Genomic DNA, 20,866 nt, shown 5'->3' with positions numbered 1-20,866 from the left:
ATTGTATACTGGAAACATATAAAGTTATCTATAATTATAATATATAAATTCTGTTTAATATATATTTATAAATTATAAAATATATAGTTATATAATTATAATATAGTTTCATATGTATAGTCATATATAATTATAATATGTAACATTACATATAATGTATATATAAATTATAAAGTATATAAACTTATCTATAATTATAATATATAAATTATATATTTAATATATATTAATATATATTATAACATGTATACTTATATAATTATAATATATACACTTTTAATTATTGTGCAATATATTATATATAAAGTCATATACAATTTTAACATTCAGTTCAGTTCAGTCACTCAGTCATGTCCGATTCTTTGTGACTCCCTGTCCATCACCAACTCCTGGAGTTTACTCAAACTCATCACCATAGAATCGGTGATGCCATCCAACCATCTCATCCTCTGTCATCCCCTTCTCCTCCTGCCTTCAATCTTTCCCAGCATCAGGGTCTTTTCCAGTGAGTCAGCTCTTCCCATCAGGTGGCCAAAGGATTGGAGTTTCAGCTTTAGCATCAGTCCTTCCAATGAATATTCACGACTGATCTCCTTTAGGATGGACTGGTTGGATCTCCTTGCAGTCCAAGGGACTCTCAAGAGTCTTCTCCAATACCACAGTTCAAAAGCACCAATTCTTAGGCTCCTGCATTGCAGGCAGACGCTTTACCCTCTGAGCCACCAGGGAAGCATTCTTAGGCTAGTATATATAATATATAACAAATATAACATACTATATATAATATATATAATAATATATAATACATGATAACATATGTTTTGTATATACATGCATATATATATATATATACACATACATACATACATATATATAGGGTTGGCCGAAAAGTTTGTTCAAGTTCTCCATATGATGTCATGGAAAACTCAAACTTCCAGTGCAGTTGCTCAGTGGTGTCCCACTCTTTGCGATCCCAGGGACTGTAGCCTACCAGGCTCCTCCATCCATGGAATTTGCCAGGCAAGAGCTCTGGAGTGGGTAGCCATTTCCTTCTCCAGGGGATCTTCACAGCCCAGGGATCGAACCCAGGTCTCCGGCAAACTTTTCAGCCAACCCAGTATATATGGCATGGTCGCTACATGCATGGCACATGGCGAGCATTGCATGGTGGATATGAGTGATGACTGTAACCAGGGACGCTGAAATCTTGCAGCAACCAAGACTGACCAAAAAAAAAAGACTGACGAAAATGACTCTGAAGTCATGGGGTTCCAATTCCATTTCTTTTTTTTCCACGGGTGGAAGGCAGGATAATGTTGACCCTGCATGCTGCGTGTTTAGTCACCCAGTCGTGTCCAACTCTTTGCAACCCTATGGACTGTAGCCCCCCAGGCTCCTCTGCCCATGGAATTCTCCAGGCAAGAATACTGGAGGGAGTTGCCATTTCCTCCTCCTGGGGATCTTGGAGGCCCAGGGATTGAACTTGTGTCTCCTGCATTGGCAGATGGATTCTTTAATATTAGCTCCTCCTGGGAAGCCCAGTGGAGCCTCCGTATGTCCCCAAATGGAATCCGGGGAAACGGCGCCTTATATGACAAAAGGAGAGTTTATTCTGGGCTCTGTGAGCGGGTCGAATACAATCATGAGGGTCTTTCTAAGGGAAAAAGAGAGGCAGGGGCGTTGGTGTCAGAACTGCAGTGAGCGAGGTTTCAGGATGCTACGTCACGAGCTGTGAGGATGCAGAGACCTGCCCCAAGCCAGGACATGCAGCTGATCTCTGGCCACTGGGAGAGGCAAGGAAGTAGGCGTTCCCGAGAGCCTTCATGAAGGAACGCAGCTCTACCATCACCCTGATTTCAGCCCTTGTGGGCCCATTCTGGACATTGGACCTGCAGAACCATAAGATCATCCACTTGGGTTGCTCAGAGGCACCAAAGCAGCGGCGACTTGTTAAGGCAGACCCAGGAAATGAAAATACGGGTTCTGTGCCCACGGGCGCACAGATCAACTGTGCCGTGCTGTATGTTACAAGCAGGGAAGATGTGAGTATTCCACGGGACTAGGACCCCCGGCCTGGAAGGCAGGAGAGAACCAACAGTGGCATTTTTATCACAGTTAGAGTTAGCCACTCAGTCCACTCTTTGTGACCTCACGGGCTGTAGCCCACCAGCCTCCTCTGTCCATGGGATTCTCCGGGCAAGGATACTGGAGTGGGTTGCCATTTCCTTCTCCAGGGGGATCTTCCCCACCCAGGGGTCGAACCTGGGTTGTCCTGCATTGGAAGCAGATGCTTTACCCCTAGTGCTACCTGGGAAGTGATTCAAAACTAACTAAGCAGAGCATGAAAGGGCTAACAGGAGGGGCTGCAGGGAGGAGGCGGGAGAGGGTCAGAATGTCCACAGATGATGCTTAGCAAGGCGTACCACTCACGGACCCTGGGGAAGGCAGACGGGAACGTGGAAGCCTTGGGCTCAGAGAGGCCAGGGCTACTGGGTCCCTCTGGCAGAGAACACGGGGATGGATGGAAAAACATAGATGCTGCTCCCCTCGCCCAGAGCAGTGCCCCTTTTAAAACATGCTGTGCAAAACTGGAGGCCAAGAACAAGCCCAGACGATGCCTCTTGCCTGGGGGAGCACCGGCTCTAAATCAACAGCCTTTGAGTTGGCTAGGGAAGGAGAAAGATGGTTCGCAGGCAAGGCGGAGGGAGGGTTGTAAGGAAGATACAAGAAACAAAAGAGGTGATGGAGGCTGGATTCATTTTTTCTGAAAACGCCTGAACAGAGAAAAGAGCACAGTCTAAATTTAAAACCTTGGTCGAGTCACTGTCAAATTTGCACGTTTAACATCCTGCTGGTACTCAGTCCTGATGGGGAATCACAAAGGGATGAGGACTGAGTCAGTCTTCCTGCAAAATTCCTCCACCATTCACTCTGAGACTCTTGTTAGGAGCTGTCTTGTTAAGAGCTGTCTCCAAACCAGCCTTCCATTTCTGTCTCTGTCGAATCCTGCCACCCGGCAGGTCAAATGCCTCTGAATGGCAGGAGCGTACGCTTGTCACTCTTTTGCCTCATCTGGGCATAGAGTTGTATGAAATTATCCATTTGTCATTTTTTTTCCTCCTCTTAGGCATCTCAGAAACCAGAAGGAAGCAGAGGCTTCCCTGGTGGCTCAGCACTAAAGAACGCACCTGTCAATGCCTCTCAAGAGTGCTTGCCCAAATTAAATGCCCAAGCTACAGCTCCAGGGTCTCCATTTCTCCCAGTAGGAGGGGACAGGCATAGAGCATTGGGTATTAAAAAAAAAAAAGGTTATTGGAGGGTGGTTCATTTCTGATTCGCAGCAAAGTGATTTGTTTATACACACGTATCTATTATTTTTCAGATTCCTTGCCCACTTAGGGTATTACCGAGTACTGAGTCGAGTTCCTGTCCTATACAGGAGGTCCTTATTGGTATCGCTTTTATATGTGGTAGTGTGTACGTGGGGTTTCCCAGGTGGCGCTAGTGGTAAGGAACACGCCTGCCAGTGCAGGAACTTAAGAGCTGCGGGTTTGACCCCTGGGTCCAGAAGATCCCCAGGAGGAGGGTTCGATCCATGGGTCAGGAAGATCCCCTGGAGGAGGGCATGGCAACCCACTCCAGTGTTCTTGCCTGGAGAATCCCATGGACAGAGGAGGCTGGTGGGCTACAGTCCACGGAGGTCACAACTTAGCAACTAAAGAACAAGAAGGAAACCCGGGACAAATGTAACTAACCCAAGCGTCATCTCACCCAAGAGACTCTAGCTTCCATTCTCCTCCCCGATGTATTCATTCAAGAGATTAAAAGGCCAGCAGACAGAGACAGGACAGGGCACAAAACTGACCAGCTTCAATCAAAGTATTATCCGCCGCCAAACAGGGCAAAAACAAAGAACAGTTGTCTGCTCACGCCCCTGAGGAAGAGGAGAGCTGAAGAACTGTGGAACACCCTTAAAATAACTGACCTGGTTTGAAAAGTTGAAGGTGACGATTGAAGCAAGACATCAAACAGCAAAATTATCTGAGCCAAGGGCTGACACGTGTTCGCTCTCAAGAGCACGGTGGGGGGCGGGGGCGGGGGCGGGGTGGGGGTGGAAGGCACTACTTCATGGACTGTTGGTGCTTTGCCCAAGTTCTCAGAAGCTCAGAAACAGCAGGGCCAGACTCCAGCAAATGAGGATGGCTTTATTTCAGGAAATCCTGATCTACCAAATCAGCCATCAGACCGCATCTGGCTCAACTGCCATAGTCTGCAGCTGCTGCTGCTAAGTCACTCCAGTCGTGTCCGACTCTGTGTGACCCCACAGACGGCAGCCCACCAGGCTCCCCCGTCCCTGGGATTCTCCAGGCAAGAACACTGGAGTGGGTTGCCGTTTCCTTCTCCAATGCAGGAAAGTGAAAAGTGAAAGTGAAGTCACTCGGTTGTGTCCGACTCCTAGCGACCCCATGGACTGCAGCCTACCAGGCTCCTCCATCCATGGGATTTTCCAGGCAAGAGTACTGGAGTGGGGTGCCATTGCCTTCTCCCATAGTCTGCAGAGCACTGCTCTTTTTTTTTTTTTTTTTTTTTTAATAATTGGAGTATAGTTGATTTACAATGTTGTATTCGTTTCAGGCATACAACAAACTGATTCATTTATACATAATCCAGTATAAGCATTATACTTGCAATCTTTACAAAGATCAGCCCGCCATCTACATGTTAGATCTTATTTCCCACGATCTTGGAAACCTGACATGCTCATTGACCCCGACTATCTTCACTGCTCCTGTCTGCTAAGTCGCTTCAGTTATGCCTGACTCCTTGCGACCCCATGCACTGTAGCCCACAAGGCTCCTCTGCCCATGGGATTCTCCAGGCAAGAATACTGGAGAGGACTGCCATTTAGGATCTTCCTGACCCAAGGACTGAACTCACGTTGATGTTTAGTCTCTAAGTTGGGTCCATCTCTGCAATCCCATGGACTTCAGCATGCCAGGCTCCCCTGTCCTTTACTATCTCCTGCGGCTTGCTCAAATTCATGTTCATTGAGTCAGTGATGGCATCCAACCATCTCACCCTCTGTCATGCCCTTTCTCCTCTTGCCCTCAATCTTTCCCAGCATCAGGGCATTTCCCAATGACTTGGCTCTTTGCATCAGGTGGCCAAAGTCTTGGCGCTTCAGCTTCAGCATCGGTCCTTCCAATGAGTACTCAGGATTGATTTCCTTTAGGACTGACTGGTTTGATCTCCTTGCAGTCCAAGTGGGCCTTGGGAAAGTATTGCTATGAACAAAGCTAGCGGATGTGATGGAATTCCAGCAGAACTGGACTATTTCTCAGCATCCATTTCTACAGACCACGTTCTTCCCTGGACCGTCTTCTCTCCTGGTTATCTCTTATTTGCCTGTCACTCTCTTTTGTTGTCTCCTTTGTTGGATCATCTACCATCTCACCTTCTATATTCAACACATCTTCTTATTCCAGATGACCCCATACACCTCTTCAGACAACAACCCAATACGGGTCTCTGCTCAGGAGTCCGAGTTCCTCAAGGAAACCTCTACCTACCCAATCACACCAGCCACAAACCATAATGATGGTTTGATGGTCGATGATGGTCGATGTCTTCTTCTTCCTCAAACCCCATATCCAATCCATTGTCACTATCAATGGATTTTTTCCAACACAATCACGCTCTTCCATTGCTTTCTTCATTGAGTTAAACCATTGATCCTTTGGTTTCCCTGGTATCTCAGTTAGTAAAGCATCTGCCTGCAATGCAGGAGACCTGGGTTCGACCCCTGGGTTGGGAAGATTCCCCTGGAGAAGGGAAAGGCTACCCACTCCAGTAATCTTGGGCTTCCCTGGTGGCTCAGCTGGTAGCGAATCTGCCTGCAATGTGGGATACCTGGGTTTGATCCCTGGGTTGGGAAGATCCCCTGGAGAAGGGAAAGGCTACCCACTCCAGTATACTGGCCTGGAGATTTCCGTGGACATAGTTCATGGGGTCTCAAAGAGTCGGATGTGACTGAGCGACATTCACTTTCATTGATCCTTGAAACCCAAGCTCAAGTGTTTTTTTTCATTTACATATTGACTCAAAAATCAGTCCTTTTAAAATATTTATTTACTTATTTATTTGACCACACCAGACCTTAGTTGCAGCATGTAACCTCTTTAGTTTTGACATGTGGGGTCTAGTTCTCTGACCAGGGATTGAACCCGAACCCTCTGCATTGGGAGCTCAGAGTCTTAGCCACTAGACCAGCAGGGAAGTCCCTGAAAAACCATTTCCTACAACATGTCAGGCATAGTTCTCGGTTCTGGGGATACAGGTGATGTGGGTAGAATGTGTCTGCCAACAGTGGTCTTTCGCTCTGGCAGTTACGTAACAGTCAACCCTGCCCTCACCAAGGGCACTTAGGAGACACTCTGCACGCACAGCCTTTCAAATCATCGTGACAATGCTCTACGACGTTCCTACAAGGACAGTCCTATCATTCCGGCTCTAAAGACAGGGAACCGAGTCTCTGCCCAGGAGGCCTAATTCCTCAAGGACTTTAGCCTCTATCCACCCAATCAGACCAGCCAAAAGCATGAGATGTTTTGTATTATTCCTCAGTTCATCCGTACTGTCACTCCTTCAGCGTTTCCTTATACCAGATTTGGGTGATATTCTTGACCTCCAATTTTAACTACTACCCAAATGGAAATAACTGCATACATACATATATATACATATATACATGTGTGTGTGTGTATATACACACATACACACATTTATTTTGTTTTTTTTTCCCATCCATTCATCTATCTATATCTATCCATCCATTTATATTTATCTATCCATTCATTGATCTATATCTGCCTATCCATCCACATCTATCTATTATCTATCTATATTCATCCATCTATATCTATCCATCCATCTATATGTATCTATCCATGCATTGATCTGTATCTATCTATCAGGCCATATCTATTTATCTATTATCTGTCTATATCTACCCATTCATCTATATCTATCCATCCATCTATATCTATCTACCCATTCATTGATCTACATCTACCTATCCATATCTATCTATCTATTATCTTTCTATCTATATCTACACATCCATCTATATCTGTCTATCCATCCATTTATATCTGTCTATCCATCCATCCACCTATATCTATGCATTCATCCATCCATCTCTATCCATCTATGCATCCATATGTATCTATTTATCTATCTACGCACCCATCCATCCCCATCTATTCATTCTATAGGATGCATTAATGGGGATGTAGGATACCTCTCCTCAGTTACATCACACAATAGCTCTTGTTCACAATTTCATCTCCAGCAACACTGAGCTGCCTTTTCGCTCCCCAGAAGCATCTCATTTCTGCCTGGAATGAACTTTCCACCTCTCCTCCCTGCCAGCCAACACTTTCACACATCACCCTGCAAAAGGCCAACATCTCCTGGGAGGTTCTCTCAATTCCCAGGTTGGGAGAGCAACCTCCGCTGCTCCCTTCTCAGAGGTTCCTGTCTAGTTTGTAATCTGACACCATGTCCTTTGAGCTCCATCTCGACAGAAGAATATGAGTTCCTAGCGGTCAGAGACCCTGTATTCATTGCCATGATGCCTTAGAAGCTGCCCCGTGCCTGCCGTACAGTGTAGACTCAATAAATGCACGCTTGTCAGTGGAATTGAACCGAAGGATTGAACTGCTAAGCGGGGATAACATATGACCTTCTTTCAAAGAGGAAAAGCCCAGTGAACTCCTAGTACACAAGTCCCGCCAGTAGAGGGACCGGCCAGCACTGCCCACTCTCAGGAAGCTGATGAAACTATTTGCCAAAATCTGAATGGGGCTTCCCTGGTGACTCAGGCAGTAAACACTCCACCTGCAATGCAGGAAACCCAGGTTTGATTCCTGGGTGGGGAAGATCCCCTGGAGGAGGAAATAGCAACCCACTCCAGTATTCTTGCCTGGAGAATCCCGTAGACGGAGGAGCCTGGAGGGCTACAGTCCATGGACTGAATGATGAACCTAAATGTAACCACCTCCCAATAAACTACCAGAGCTGCTTGCTCTTATTTTTTTTTTCCCAATGAAAGTATCCATTGCTCTGAAAGCTGTGGGACTCTGTGAGGCAAGGAGAAGCCAGACTCAGAAGCAATCTGGACTCCAGCCCATCAGTTCCTTATGGAATGCATACTTCAAGGACCAGCAACTGCAGGACCTTCCATCCAGGACTCACGAAATTCGGAAAGCCTCCTTTCTTGCACATACAGGAAAACATGATTTTCAGCCCCCACCCCTGCCAACCGATGTTTCTGCAGACGTTATCTACACACAGGGTTAATTTATCCACTCCACTGGCATTTATTACCTGCCTTTAGGCAGAGTAGAAGGGAGCTGGGGGTTGACGGGGGAGCTGCCTGCTGGGTGCCCTTGACTTTGGAGAGGAACAAAACTGAAGCCAGAGCCAGGAATATAATGGTCTCAATTCAAGACTTTGGGGAATTTTCAACTATGAGGAAGAGACTGGAAACACTCAACTCGAAAAGAATCTTAGGTTATTCTGGTCCCAGCTAAGGGAGGGTATTTTAAGGAAAAGGTGAAAATGAGTTTACAAAAATTATGTGTTGGGGAGGGTGGGAGGTAAAGGGAACCCTTCTGCACTGTTGGTTGGAATATAAGTTGGAGCAGCACTGTGGAAAACAGCATTCAGTTCAGATCAATTCAGTCACTCAGTTGTGTCTGACTGTTTGACACCCCACGGACTGCAGCACGCCAGGCCTCCCTGTCCATCACCAACTCCTGGAGCTTGCTCAAACTCATGCCCATTGACTCGGTGATGCCATCCAACCATCTGTCGATCCCTTCTCCTCCCACCTTGGAGGTTCCTTAAAAAACTAAAAATAGATCTATCCTAGCATCCAGCATGGAGAAGGCCATGGCACCCCACTCCAGTACTCTTGCCTGGAAAATCCCATGGATGGAGGAGCCTGGAAGGCTGCAGTCCATGGGGTCGCTGAGCGTCAGACACGACTGAACGACTTCCCTTTCACTTTTCACTCTCATGCATTGGAGAAGGAAATGGCAACCCACTCCAGTGTTCTTGCCTGGAGAATCCCAGGGACGGGGGAACCTGGTGGGCTGCTGTCTATGGGGTTGCACAGAGTTGGACATGACTGAAGTGAGTTAGCAGCAGCAGCAGCATCTAGCAAGCCAGCTCCTGGGCAAACATCCAGAGAAAACTAAAGATACATGTACCAACAGGTGAGTGGATAAACAAAATGTGGTACATATATCCAATGGAATATTACTCAGCCATTAAAAAGAATGAGATGATGTCATTTGCACCAACTTGGATCAACCTAGAGATGATCATATTAACTGAAGTAAGCCAGACAAAAACAAACAAAATATGATATTACTTACATATGGAATTAAAAAGAGGGCATAAGTGAACTTATCTATGAAAAAGAAATGGACTCACAGACATATTAAGAAAAAAAAAGAAACTTATGTTTACCAAAGAGGGAAGGTGGGGAGGAAGAAATTAGGACTTTGGGATTAACAGGCACACACTACTATATATAACATAGATAATCAACAAGGGCCTCCGATATAGGTCAGGGAACTGTACTCAATATTCTGTAATAATCTATAAGGGAAAACAATCTGAAACAAAATATATATATACACGTGTATAACTGAATCATTTTGCTGTACACTTGAAACTAAGAGAAGATTGTAAACCGACTATGTGAGTGATCAGTGGCTTTGTCCTGGCCGACTCTTTGCGACCCTATGGACTGTCGCCCGCCAGGCTCCTGTGTCCATGGGATTTCCCAGGTAAGAATACTGGAGTGGGTTGCCATGCCCTCCTCCACTAATCTAACTATATTTCAATTTTAAAAAAAGAATGACAGGAAAATCTAGTAGGGACACTATCCCTTCAAACCCAGAATATTAATTTTTTAAAATACAGACTACAGCAGGGTCTAGTGTTCCTCTGATTAAAAGGGATTTGCCGTTGAACTCTGCTAAAGTGATTTGATCACAGCCATTCTATCAAGGCGCACCAGTGAGACAGATCTGACTGGGGAATACCAGGCGATCGCTGAGCTTAAAGAGTACAGATCTTTCTGAGCAGTTCTGATTCAGACGTGAAATCAGTATTGTTCAGAAAAGGATGCTCTTTTGATCGATGAGTTTAAATGGCGTGATTCCCCTGTGTTTGCACAAATCATAGGAATGCGTGTGACTTCACAGCTTTAGAAAACAAGCTGCCTTGACCTTGAGAAGTCATTAAAAACAAGCTCTCTTAGCCTTCTGAAGTTGTTTTGGCCATTCCGCATAGCTAGAAGGAAGTCACATCTCTTACTTATTTATTTTTTTTTGAGAGCATGATATAGTAACAATGTTTCAGTGTGAACTTGATTTCAGCTGAACTTGACAAAGGGATAATGCTTTGCAATAGAGCAGCCACTGAGGTACTAACACAGTGTCACACATCAATGGTCTTTCTTAGAGTCAAGAAAAGCATTTCTAACACATCCAATATGTTTAACACTGGAGAGGATGTGGACGAAACAGAACCCTCTTGCACTGTTGGTGGAAATGTAAATTGATGACAAGCATTATGGAGAAGAGTATGGAGATTCCTTAAAAAATTAGGACTAGAACTACCATACGACCCAACAGTGCCCCTACTGGACATAGATCCTGAGAAAGCCATAACTGAAACAGACGCCTGTACCCCCAACGTCTTGAAAGTCCCTTGGACTCCAAGGAGATCAAACCAGTCAATCCTAAAGGAAATCAAGCCTGCATATGCATTGGAAGAATTGATGCTGACGCGTCAAGACTTTGGCCACCTGAGGCAAAGAGCTGACTCATTGGAAAAGAGCCTGATGCTGGGAAAGATTGAAGGCAGGAGGAGAAGGGGGTGACAGAGGATGAGATGGCTGGATGGCATCACCAGCTCAATGGATATGAGTTTGAGCAAGCTCCGGGAGATAGTGAAGGACAGGGAAGCCTGGCGTGCCGTGGTCCATGGGGTGGCAGAGAGTTGGACATGACTCAGCATCTGAACAACTACAATGTTGATTGCAGCACATTTTACAATAGCTATGATGTGGAAGCAACCTAGATGTCCACCCACAGATGAATGGACACAGAAACCGTGGTACATATACACAGTGGAATGTTACTCAACTATAAAAAAAGAATGCATTTGAGTCGGCCCTAACAAGGTGGATGAACCTAGAGCCTATTGGATGCAGAGAAGTAAGTCAGAAAGAAAAAGACAAGTATATTAACGTATATAAACGGAATCAATGGCACTCATCTCACACGCTAGTAAAGGAATGCTCAAAATTCTCCAAGCCAGGCTTCAGCAATATGTGAACCGTGAAATTCCTGATGTTCAAGCTGTTTTAGAAAAGGCAGAGGAACCAGAGATCAAATTGCCAACATCTGCTGGATCATCAAAAAAGCAAGACAGTTCCAGAAAAACATTTATTTCTGCTTTATTGACTATACCAAAGCCTTTGACTGTTTGGATCACAATAAACTGTGGAAAATTCTGAAAGAGATGGGAATACCAGACCACCTGACCTGCCTCTTGAGAAACCTGTATGCAGGTCAGGAAGCAACAGTTAGAACTGGACATGGAACAACAGACTGGTTCCAAATAGGAAAAGGAGTTCGTCAAGGCTGTATATTGTCACCCTGCTTATTTAACTTATATGCAGAGTACATCATGAGAAACGCTGGGCTGGAAGAAGCACAAGCTGGAATCTGGATTGCTGGGAGAAATATCAATAACCTCAGATATGCAGATGACACCACCCTTATGGCAGAAAGTGAAGAGGAACTAAAGAGCCTCTTGATGAAAGTGAAAGAGGAGAATGAAAAAGTTGGCTTAAAGCTCAACATTCAGAAAGCTAAGATCATGGCATCTGGTCCCATCATTTCATGGAAAACAGATGAGGAAACAGTGGAAACAGTGTCAGACTTTATTTTCTGGGGCTCCAAAATCACTGCAAATGGTGAATGCAGCCATGAAATTAAAAGACGCTTACTCCTTTGAAGGAGAGTTATGACCAACCTAGATAGCATATTAAAAAGCAGAGACATTACTTTGTCAACAAAAGTCCGTCTAGTCAAGGCTATGGTTCTTCCAGTAGTCACGTATGGATGTAAGAGTTGGACTATAAAGAAAGCTGAGCGCCGAAGAATTGATGCTTTTGAACTGTGGTGTTGGAGAAGACTCTTGAGAGTCCCCTGGACTGTAAGGAGATCCAACCAGTCCATTCTAAAGGAGATCAGTCCTGGGTGTTCATTGGAAGGACTGATGCTGAAGCTGAAACTCCAATACTTTGGCCACCTGAAGGGAAGAGCTGGAAAAGATCCTGATGCTGGAAAAGATTGAAGGTGGGAGGAGAAGGGGACAACAGAGGATGAGACGATTGGATGGCATCACCGACTCAATGGACATGGGTTTGGATGGACTCCGGAAGTTGGTGATGGACAGGGAGGCCTGGAGTGCTGCGGTTCATGGGGTGGCAGAGAGTCGGACACGACTGAGCAACTTCACTGAACTGATGGAATCTAGCAAGATGGTACTGATGAACCTATTTGCAGAGCAACAATGGGGAACAGACTTGTGGACACAGCGGGGTAAGGAGAGGGTGGGATGATTTGCGAGAATAGCATAGAAACATATACACTACCATGTTTAAAATAGATTGGAACTTGCTATATGACTTACGGAGCTCAACCTAGGGCTCCGTGACAACCGAGAGGGGTGGGATGGGGTGGGAGGGAGGTTCGAGAGGGAGGGGACGTCTGTATACCTGTGGCTGACTCACGTTGATGCATGGCAGAAGCCGACACAGTACTATAAAGCAATTATCCTCCAGATAAAAACAAAAGAGGGAGCGGCAGTGAGCATGCTTTGCAGATTGTATGAAAACCGTAAGCCCGCAGGCATCTCTCAGACCTTTGACCCTCTCTTTCTGACCCAGCCTCACCATCCTCTTGTGTTTCTGAAGATTCAGCTATCATCACAAAATCCCACTACACCCTCCTCCTTCCCTGCTCCATCCGGGTTTCTCAGAGTCATCAGCTGGGGGTCCTCTGTCCCCAAACTGGGGCTCCATCCCACTGTGTATGTGAGTTTCGTAAATAATGTGTCACCTTCTCGCCGCTTCTATTACTGTGATTTATGTACACATCTCAGCAACAGCCGCTAAGCCGCTTTGGAACCTAAAGGACCCTCTTCGGGGGAGCGAATGGATGGTGGGGATGTGGGGTGGGGTGGGGCGGCTAGCACATGACATTCAGTCTGTGACTGCATCTCAGGAGAGGCTACCATCTATGAAATAACAAAACCAACTTTCTGAACACAGCCCATAACCTCACGGAAATAGGGAAAAAGCACCTTATCTTCTTATATAGGAATACAAGCTTCCAGCTTCTCACCACTTGAAAACAAGAGTAAATACAGGAGGGCTGGCTGAATCATTTTACTAAAGAGTTCCTGGAGGGCTTTGCTGGTGGTCCAGGGACTAAGAAAGTGTGCTGCCAAAGCAGGGGGCCCAGGTTTGATTCCTGGTCAGAGCAATAGACCCCACATGCCACATCTAAGAGATCACGTGAAAAAATGAAAGCGTTGGTCACTCAGTCGTGTCCAACTCTTTTCGACCGCATGGACCGTAGCCCGCCAGGCTCCTCTGTCCGTGGGATTCTCCAGGCAAGAATACTGGAGTGGGTTGCCATTTCCACCTCCAGGGAATCTTCCCCACCCAAGAATCGAATCCGCATCTCCTGTGCCTCCAGTTTGGCAGATGGATTCTTTACCACTGAGCCACCTGGGGAGCCCAAATACATAAATAAATATGCATATTAAAAAAAAAGAACAGGACTAAGGTCCTTCAAGGTCCAGAAGAAGGGAGCGAGGGCTGAGCCGGGGGGCCCAGTGCTGATACCACGGGCATTGCCCACCGAACACATTTCTTACCTTTGTAGATACCGTTACTGCCTCCTTGAACTTCCCCTTTGAGGGTCACCTCCTCTACATGAGCTCCTTGGTCGGAGGAGAAGTACACCAGGGTGTTATTAGCCAGTTTCAGCTCATCGAGGACATCCAAGATCTGCCCTGAAGGGGAGGAAACACTCAAGGTTAAAACAGCGCGATCTTTACAAAAGAAACAGAGGTGATTTGCCCTTGTGCACTGGTGATGCTGAGGAGAAGACAGTCTAATACCCTGAGCCCTGAGCCCTCCCGCTCATGCGGATTCTAATCCGGGATGCTCCATAATCAGAAGGACCCACAGTGGCTGGGCTCTCGGCAGAGACAAGGAGAAAGGTTAGTCATGGAATTAAGTATCATCTGTAAGCATCATCTGAACCTCTAGGCATCGTGGGGCAATCCTCCAGGGAGATTAGATAAAGCATTTTAGAAGAATCAGGCTCACAGACTATGAGCCCTTTGGAGAAAGATGCTAGCAGACAGAGGGAAGATTGTTGCAATCATCAGCTGGCCTGGGTCTTGAGGTCATAAAAAAGTCTACTAGATGCCATCAATATGTGTTAATATATGATCTTTGTTTTTCTGCTTTGAACTTACTTCACTCTGTATGAAAGACTCTAGGTGCATCCACATCAGTACAAATGACCCAGTCTTGTTCCTTTTTTATGGCTGAGTAATATTCCACTGTATATATGTAGCACAACTTCTTAATCCATTTGCCTAGAGGAGTTGGATGAGGGGGTGGGGAGGAGGTTCAAGAGGGAGGGGATATATATATACCTACAGTTCACATGTTGTACAGCATAAACTAACTCATCATTGTAAAGCAGTTATTCTCCAGCTAAAGAAAAAGAAGTCTACTAGCTTTCCTCATTGTCTGGGAAAAAACTAAACCATCAGGGCTCCTCTTATATGAGGAAACATCTCTATAAATACTTTTTGATGAAGGACCTTTCTAATAGTTACCATAGATACCCATGTCTAAAACTGCCCATCATGAAAAATCTATTTTCCTCACACTCTCCTTTACCTTGTCCTCATCTTTTTTTCCCCAAACTGCATGTTCTAGACTAACCCTGACATATTGTTGTTGTTTAGCTGCTAAGTGGTGTTCGACTCTTTGTGATCCCATGGACTGTAGCCCACCAGGCTCCTCTGTCCATGGGATTCTCCAGGCAAGAATACTGGAGTGGGTTGCCCTTCCCTTCTCCACAGGATCTTCCCCACCTGGGGATCAAACCAGGGTCTCCTGCATTACAGGCAGATCCTCTACTGTCTGAGCCACCAGGGAAGCCTAGGAAGTGGCAGACAAAAAAGAAAGAGTGAAGTCTGATTCCAAAACCCAGACTCTCAAAGCCAGCACAGCTTAGCAGATAAACAGACCCATGGATGGCATGGTATGACAGCTTCTCTCTTCATCACATTCGTCCAGGAAGATGGGAAGTGAGTACAGAGCACAGATGACCCGACATCAGACCTGACTTCATCAACTGTTACCAGGGTTAGGGTTAGGGTTAGGGTTAGGGTTAGGGTTAGGGCGCTTGACTGCACTTTTCTCTCTTTATACCTCAAATTTTTCATTAGAAAAAAAAACAAACAAACAGAAGAGAGCTGAAGATGGAAGAATGGGCTGTAATACAGCCTCTTTGATTAGGAAGCTCTCATCTGGGCTTCCCTCATAAGTCAGTTGGTAAAGAATCCGCCAGCAATGTGGGAGACGTGGGTTCCATCCCTGCATTGGGAAGATCCCCTGGAGAAGGGAAAGGCTACCCATTCAGGTATTCTGGCCTAGAGAATCTCATGGACTGTATAGTGCATGGGGTCACAGAGTCGGACACAACTGAGCAACTTTCACTCAACTCACTCATCTGCTCTCAAATCAGAAGAAAATGATGGTCAGACTAGAGGCATCTAATTTATAATTCCCACAGAGATCCCTTATAGTCCCATGGTGCTAACTTCATTTGGCCAATGCAGGCAGTTAGTTATACTGTGAGGTATTAAAGGGCCTGAGCTGGTTTTCTGAGGTCTGCTAAGAGCTTTAAATGCTTCTCAAGTGGCTCAGCCGTAAACAATCTGCCTGCCGGTGTAGGAGATGCGGGATCGATCCTTGGGTCAGGAAGATCCCCTGGAGAAGGAAATGGCAACCCACTCCAGTGTTATGGCTTGGGAGAATTCCACAGAGGAGCCTGGCGGACTGCAGTCCATGGGGTCACAAAGAGTTGGACACGACTTACGAACTAAACAGTAAGCACAAAGAGTATTTAGACCTCATCTCTGCCTCTTCCATTTGCACCCAACAAGCTTACGAGAAAGCCTACGGGCTCCTTCCCTCAGTGCCCACGGGGGGTTCAAACTGTATCAGCTCCTACCTACAGCACAGGAACCCACATCTAGGATCGAGCTTCTACCCCCCACGACGGCTTATTTGTCTCTTTTCCGCATCTCCCGAAAGCCATCTTCACAGCGGCCTAGCAGCTACCCTGCTCTGTCCAGAAAGTCTCGTCACGTGGGAGTTACAACCCTTTCTGTATCGTCTTGGTGTGGCTCAAGGATCGCTCATCTCGACGGGGGGCCCACATTTTGGGGTGAGATCCAATTCGTCGGTGTAGGATAATCACAATGTGAACTCTACAAGCACAGAGGGCATCCTTGGCAGCAGAGGTAACAGCTGAAGAGGCTTCCCTGGTGGTCCAGGGGCTAAGTGACTCAGTGGTGAAGAATCCGCCTGCAAGGCAGGAGATGCAGGTTTGATCCCTGGGTCCGGAAGATCCCCTTGAGGAAAGGAATGGCAACCCACTGCAGGATTCTGGCTTGGAGAGTCCCCATGGACAGAGGAGCCTGGCAGGCTGCACTCCATGGGGTCTCAAAGCAGTTGGACACGACTGAGCGATTAAACCACCACAACCCAGGGGCCGACAGTCCACGCTCCCAATGCAGGGGGCCTGGGTTCCATCCCTGATGAGGGAACTGGAGCCCACCGGCTGCAGCCCAGAGTTCAGAGGTCACAACTGGAGACCCCCACATGCCACGGTGAACATCAGCCATCCCGTGTGACCTCGCGTGTGGCAACTGAGATCCTACTCAGCCAAATAAATAAATATTAAATAAAAAAAAGACAATAACCAAATATGGGTAATTGGTCAAATAAATAAATATTTTAAAAAAGACAAAATAAAAAAAAAATAAAAATAAAATAAAGATTAAAAAATAAAATAAAAAAAGGCAATAACTGAATATTGGTAATCAGCCAAATACATAAATATTTTAAAAAGACAATAACTGAATATGGGTAATTGGCCAAATAAATAAATATTTTTAAAAAAAAGAGAAAATTAAAAAATTAAAAATTAAAAAAATAAAATAAAGATTAAAAATAAAATAAAAAAAGACAATAAACTTAATATTGGTAATTGGCCAAATAAATATGGGTAAGCCTATCCAGCAGACAGATCACACACCCCATGGAGTCAGGCCCTCCACCCCGGGGGCTGCACCCTGACTGATTTTGTCCAAAAAGAGGACGTAAAAAGCTACAGAGTTCACCCTCTGCGGAGGTGGCAGACATGATTTCCAATGCAAAAGGAACATCCGCTTCATCTGTCAGCAGACATATTCTTGCTATCTGATTGCAACGCCACAGGCTAGAGGACGCTCAGTCTCTCTCAATGCTTCACTCTGTACGATAAACATTCCTGGAAGCCTCGAAGTGGAGATGAACGTCGTCCTCAGGATCAGGGGATAAGATGAGCAGGACTGTTTCAGCGAGTTGTCTCCCGTGATCAATCATCGCCAGCCAGACATTTATTGGGCTGTGCTTTGATTCAGCTCCACAAACCACCTGTGCACCCAGGATTGGGGTAATTGGACTCTGACACTAATTTAAGGCTTATCACTTTGCGAATGGTAATTAGTTTAATGAGTTGGCACAGGAAGGAGCAACAAGGCAGAGATATAACCCCCACCTACACTCTGACGGAGAAGGAAATGGCAACATGCTCCAGTACTCTTGCCTGGAGAATCCCACAGACAGAGGAGCCTGGTGGGCTGCTGTCCATAGGGGTCGCACAGAGTCGGAAGCGACTTAGCATGCTTTCATGCACTGGAGAAGGAAATGGCAACCCACTCCAGTGTTCTTGCCTGGAGAATCCCAGGGACAGGGGAGCCTGTTGGGCTGCCATCCATGGGGTCGCACAGGACACGATTGAAGTGACTTAGCCGCAGCAGCATACACTCTGAAGGAAGAGGGCCCCTTTGGGGGCCTTCCCTGGTGACTCATTGGGAAAGAACCTGCTGGCCAATGCCTTTGATCCCTGGTCTGGGATCAAACTTGGGTTTGATCCCTGGTCCTGGAAGATCCTGCATGCCGAGGGGCAACAAAGACCATGTGCTACAATACTGAGCCTGCGCCCTAAAGCCCTGGAGCTGCAACTCTTGCAGCCCATGCAACCTGCAGCCCATGCTCCAAAACAAGAGAAGCCCCGGCAATGAGAAGCCCACACCCCACAACTCGAGAGCAGGCCCCTCTCCCTGCAACTAGAGAAAAGCCCATGCAGCGACGAAGACCCAGCCCAGTCAAAAATAAAAGGAAAGAACTGCAAAGAGAATGTGTGAAAAAAATTTACAAAAAAACCACGAATGCCCCTTGCGTGCACATAAAAATTTCTAAGTATTAATAAAACGACTCAGATCAGGGTTTCGCTTCCCTGTGCTGTAACTGGTATTTGCAAAAGGGCATACAACCATGCACCTCTGTTTCAAACAAAAGTATTTTTGAATATACATATATAGAAGTACCTTAGTATAAAGAAGAATGCTATAAAGAAATATCTTTTTGAAAAATGTGGCTTCCGTGGCAACGTCTATGAAAACAACACAAATATTTAGAACTTGTTTATTTATAGTTGCCAAAACCTTGAAAGTAACCGAGGTGTCTTTCAGCACCTTGGTAGGTGAATGGATAAACTAACTGTGGTCCAGCCACTCAATGTGATGTTATTCACCGATACAAGGAAATGAGTTATCAAGCCATGAAAAGGCATGGAAGAAACTTAAATGCATATGACTATCACAGGAGACCTGGGTTCCATCCCTGGGTCAGAAAGATCTCCTGGAGAAGGAAATGGCAACCCACTGCAGTATTCTTGCCTGGAGAATCCCATGGACAGAGGAGCCTGGTGGGCTACAGTCCATGGGGTCACAAAGAGTCAGAAACACCTGAGTGGCTAAACAAAACACACACACACAGACGTGAAACAAGCCAATCTGAAAAGGCTGCATACTGCATGATTCAACTCTGTGACACGCCGGAAGATGCAAAACCATGCAGACAGTAAAAAGATCAGTGCTCCTGAGGGGCTGGGGATCAGGGAGGGATGAACAGGGAGGGCAAGTATTGTATTCAGTTGAGTTCAGTCGCTCAGTCGTGTCTGACTCTTTGCCATCCCATGAACTGCAGCACACCAAGGCTCCCTGTCCATCACCAACTCCCAGAGTCCACCCAAACCCATATCCATTGAGTCAGTGATACCATCCAACCATCTCATCCTCTGTCATCCCCTTCTCCTCCAGCCCTCAAACTTTCCCAGCATCAGGGTCTTTTCTAATGAGTCAGCTCTTCGCATCAGGTGGCCAAAGGACTGGAGTCTCAGCTTCAACATCAGTCCTTCCAATGAACACCCAGGACTGATCTCCTTTAGGATGGACTGGTTGGATCTCCTTGCAGTCCAAGGGACTCTCAAGAGTCTTCTCCAACACCACAGTTCAAAAGCATCAATTCTTCGGCACTCAGCTTTCTTTATGGTCCAACTCTCACATCCATACACGACCACTGGAAAAACCATAGCCTTGACTAGACGGACCTTTGTTGGCAAACTAATGTCTCTGCTTTTTAATTATGCTGTTTAGGTTGGTCATAACTCTCCTTCCAAGGAGTAAGCATCTTTTAACTTCATGGCTGCAAGTATGGTGTATGATACTGTAATGATTACACGTTTGCCCCAACCCATAGATGGTACATTGGAAAAGACCCTGATGCCAGGAAAGGTTGAGGGCAGGAGGAGAAGGGGATGACAGAGGATGAGATGGTTGGATGGCATCACCGACTCAATGGACATGAGTTTGAGCAAACTCCAGGAGTTGGTGATGGACAGGGAGGCCTGGCGTGCTGCAGTCCATGGGGTCAAAAAGAGCTGGACACGACTGAGCGACTGAACAGCAATAAAAATAAAAGGCACAAATTCAATAGTGAACTGTAACGACAACTATGCATTTTAACTGATATTAATGGGGTCACAAAGAGTCAGACAGGACTGAGCGACTAAACTGAACTGAATGTATCAATATTGGTTCATCAAAAGCAACACACATACTGTGCTGCTGCTGTTGCTGCTGCTGCTAAGTCGCTTCAGTCGTGTCCGACTCTGTGCCACCCCACAGATGGCAGCCCACCAGGCTCCCCCGTCCCTGGGATTCTCCAGGCAAGAACACTGGAGTGGGTTGCCATTCCCTTCTCCAATGCATGAAAGTGAAAAGTGAGAGTCAAGTTGTAAGTTCATCTGATGTTTGGACTTTTGCTTTCCAATGACAGGGTGTGTGGGTTCAATCCCTGGTCGGGGACCTGAGTTTCTACAGACAAATGAACAAAAAAAAGCAGAAGCAATAGCATAACAAATTCAATAAGGACTTTAGAAATGGTCCACATAAAAAAAAAAAAGAGAGGGAGAATACAGCAAATTGTGTGCAGAAGAAATGAATATAGAAAAATTCTCTGTACTTTCTGCTCTGTTTTCCTGTAAACTTAAAACTGCTATACAAGGAA

General features: G+C 45.9%; 1 protein-coding gene across 3 annotated transcripts in view; it reads right to left on the bottom strand.

Moving 5' to 3' along the window:
- Positions 1–20,866, bottom strand: part of STS (steroid sulfatase) — a 160,473-nt gene that overhangs the window by 26,567 nt on the left and 113,040 nt on the right. For all 3 annotated transcript variants that reach the window (XM_025277035.3, XM_025277038.3, XM_044937368.2), the window contains one exon: positions 14,035–14,172. In XM_025277035.3, coding sequence (XP_025132820.3) covers positions 14,035–14,172 — 138 coding nt within the window. The remainder of the gene's footprint in view (positions 1–14,034; positions 14,173–20,866) is intronic.

Source organism: Bubalus bubalis, chromosome X (assembly GCF_019923935.1).
Source record: "Bubalus bubalis isolate 160015118507 breed Murrah chromosome X, NDDB_SH_1, whole genome shotgun sequence".
Taxonomy (NCBI): Eukaryota; Metazoa; Chordata; class Mammalia; order Artiodactyla; family Bovidae; genus Bubalus; species Bubalus bubalis.
This window is presented reverse-complemented; position numbering and strand designations above follow the sequence as displayed.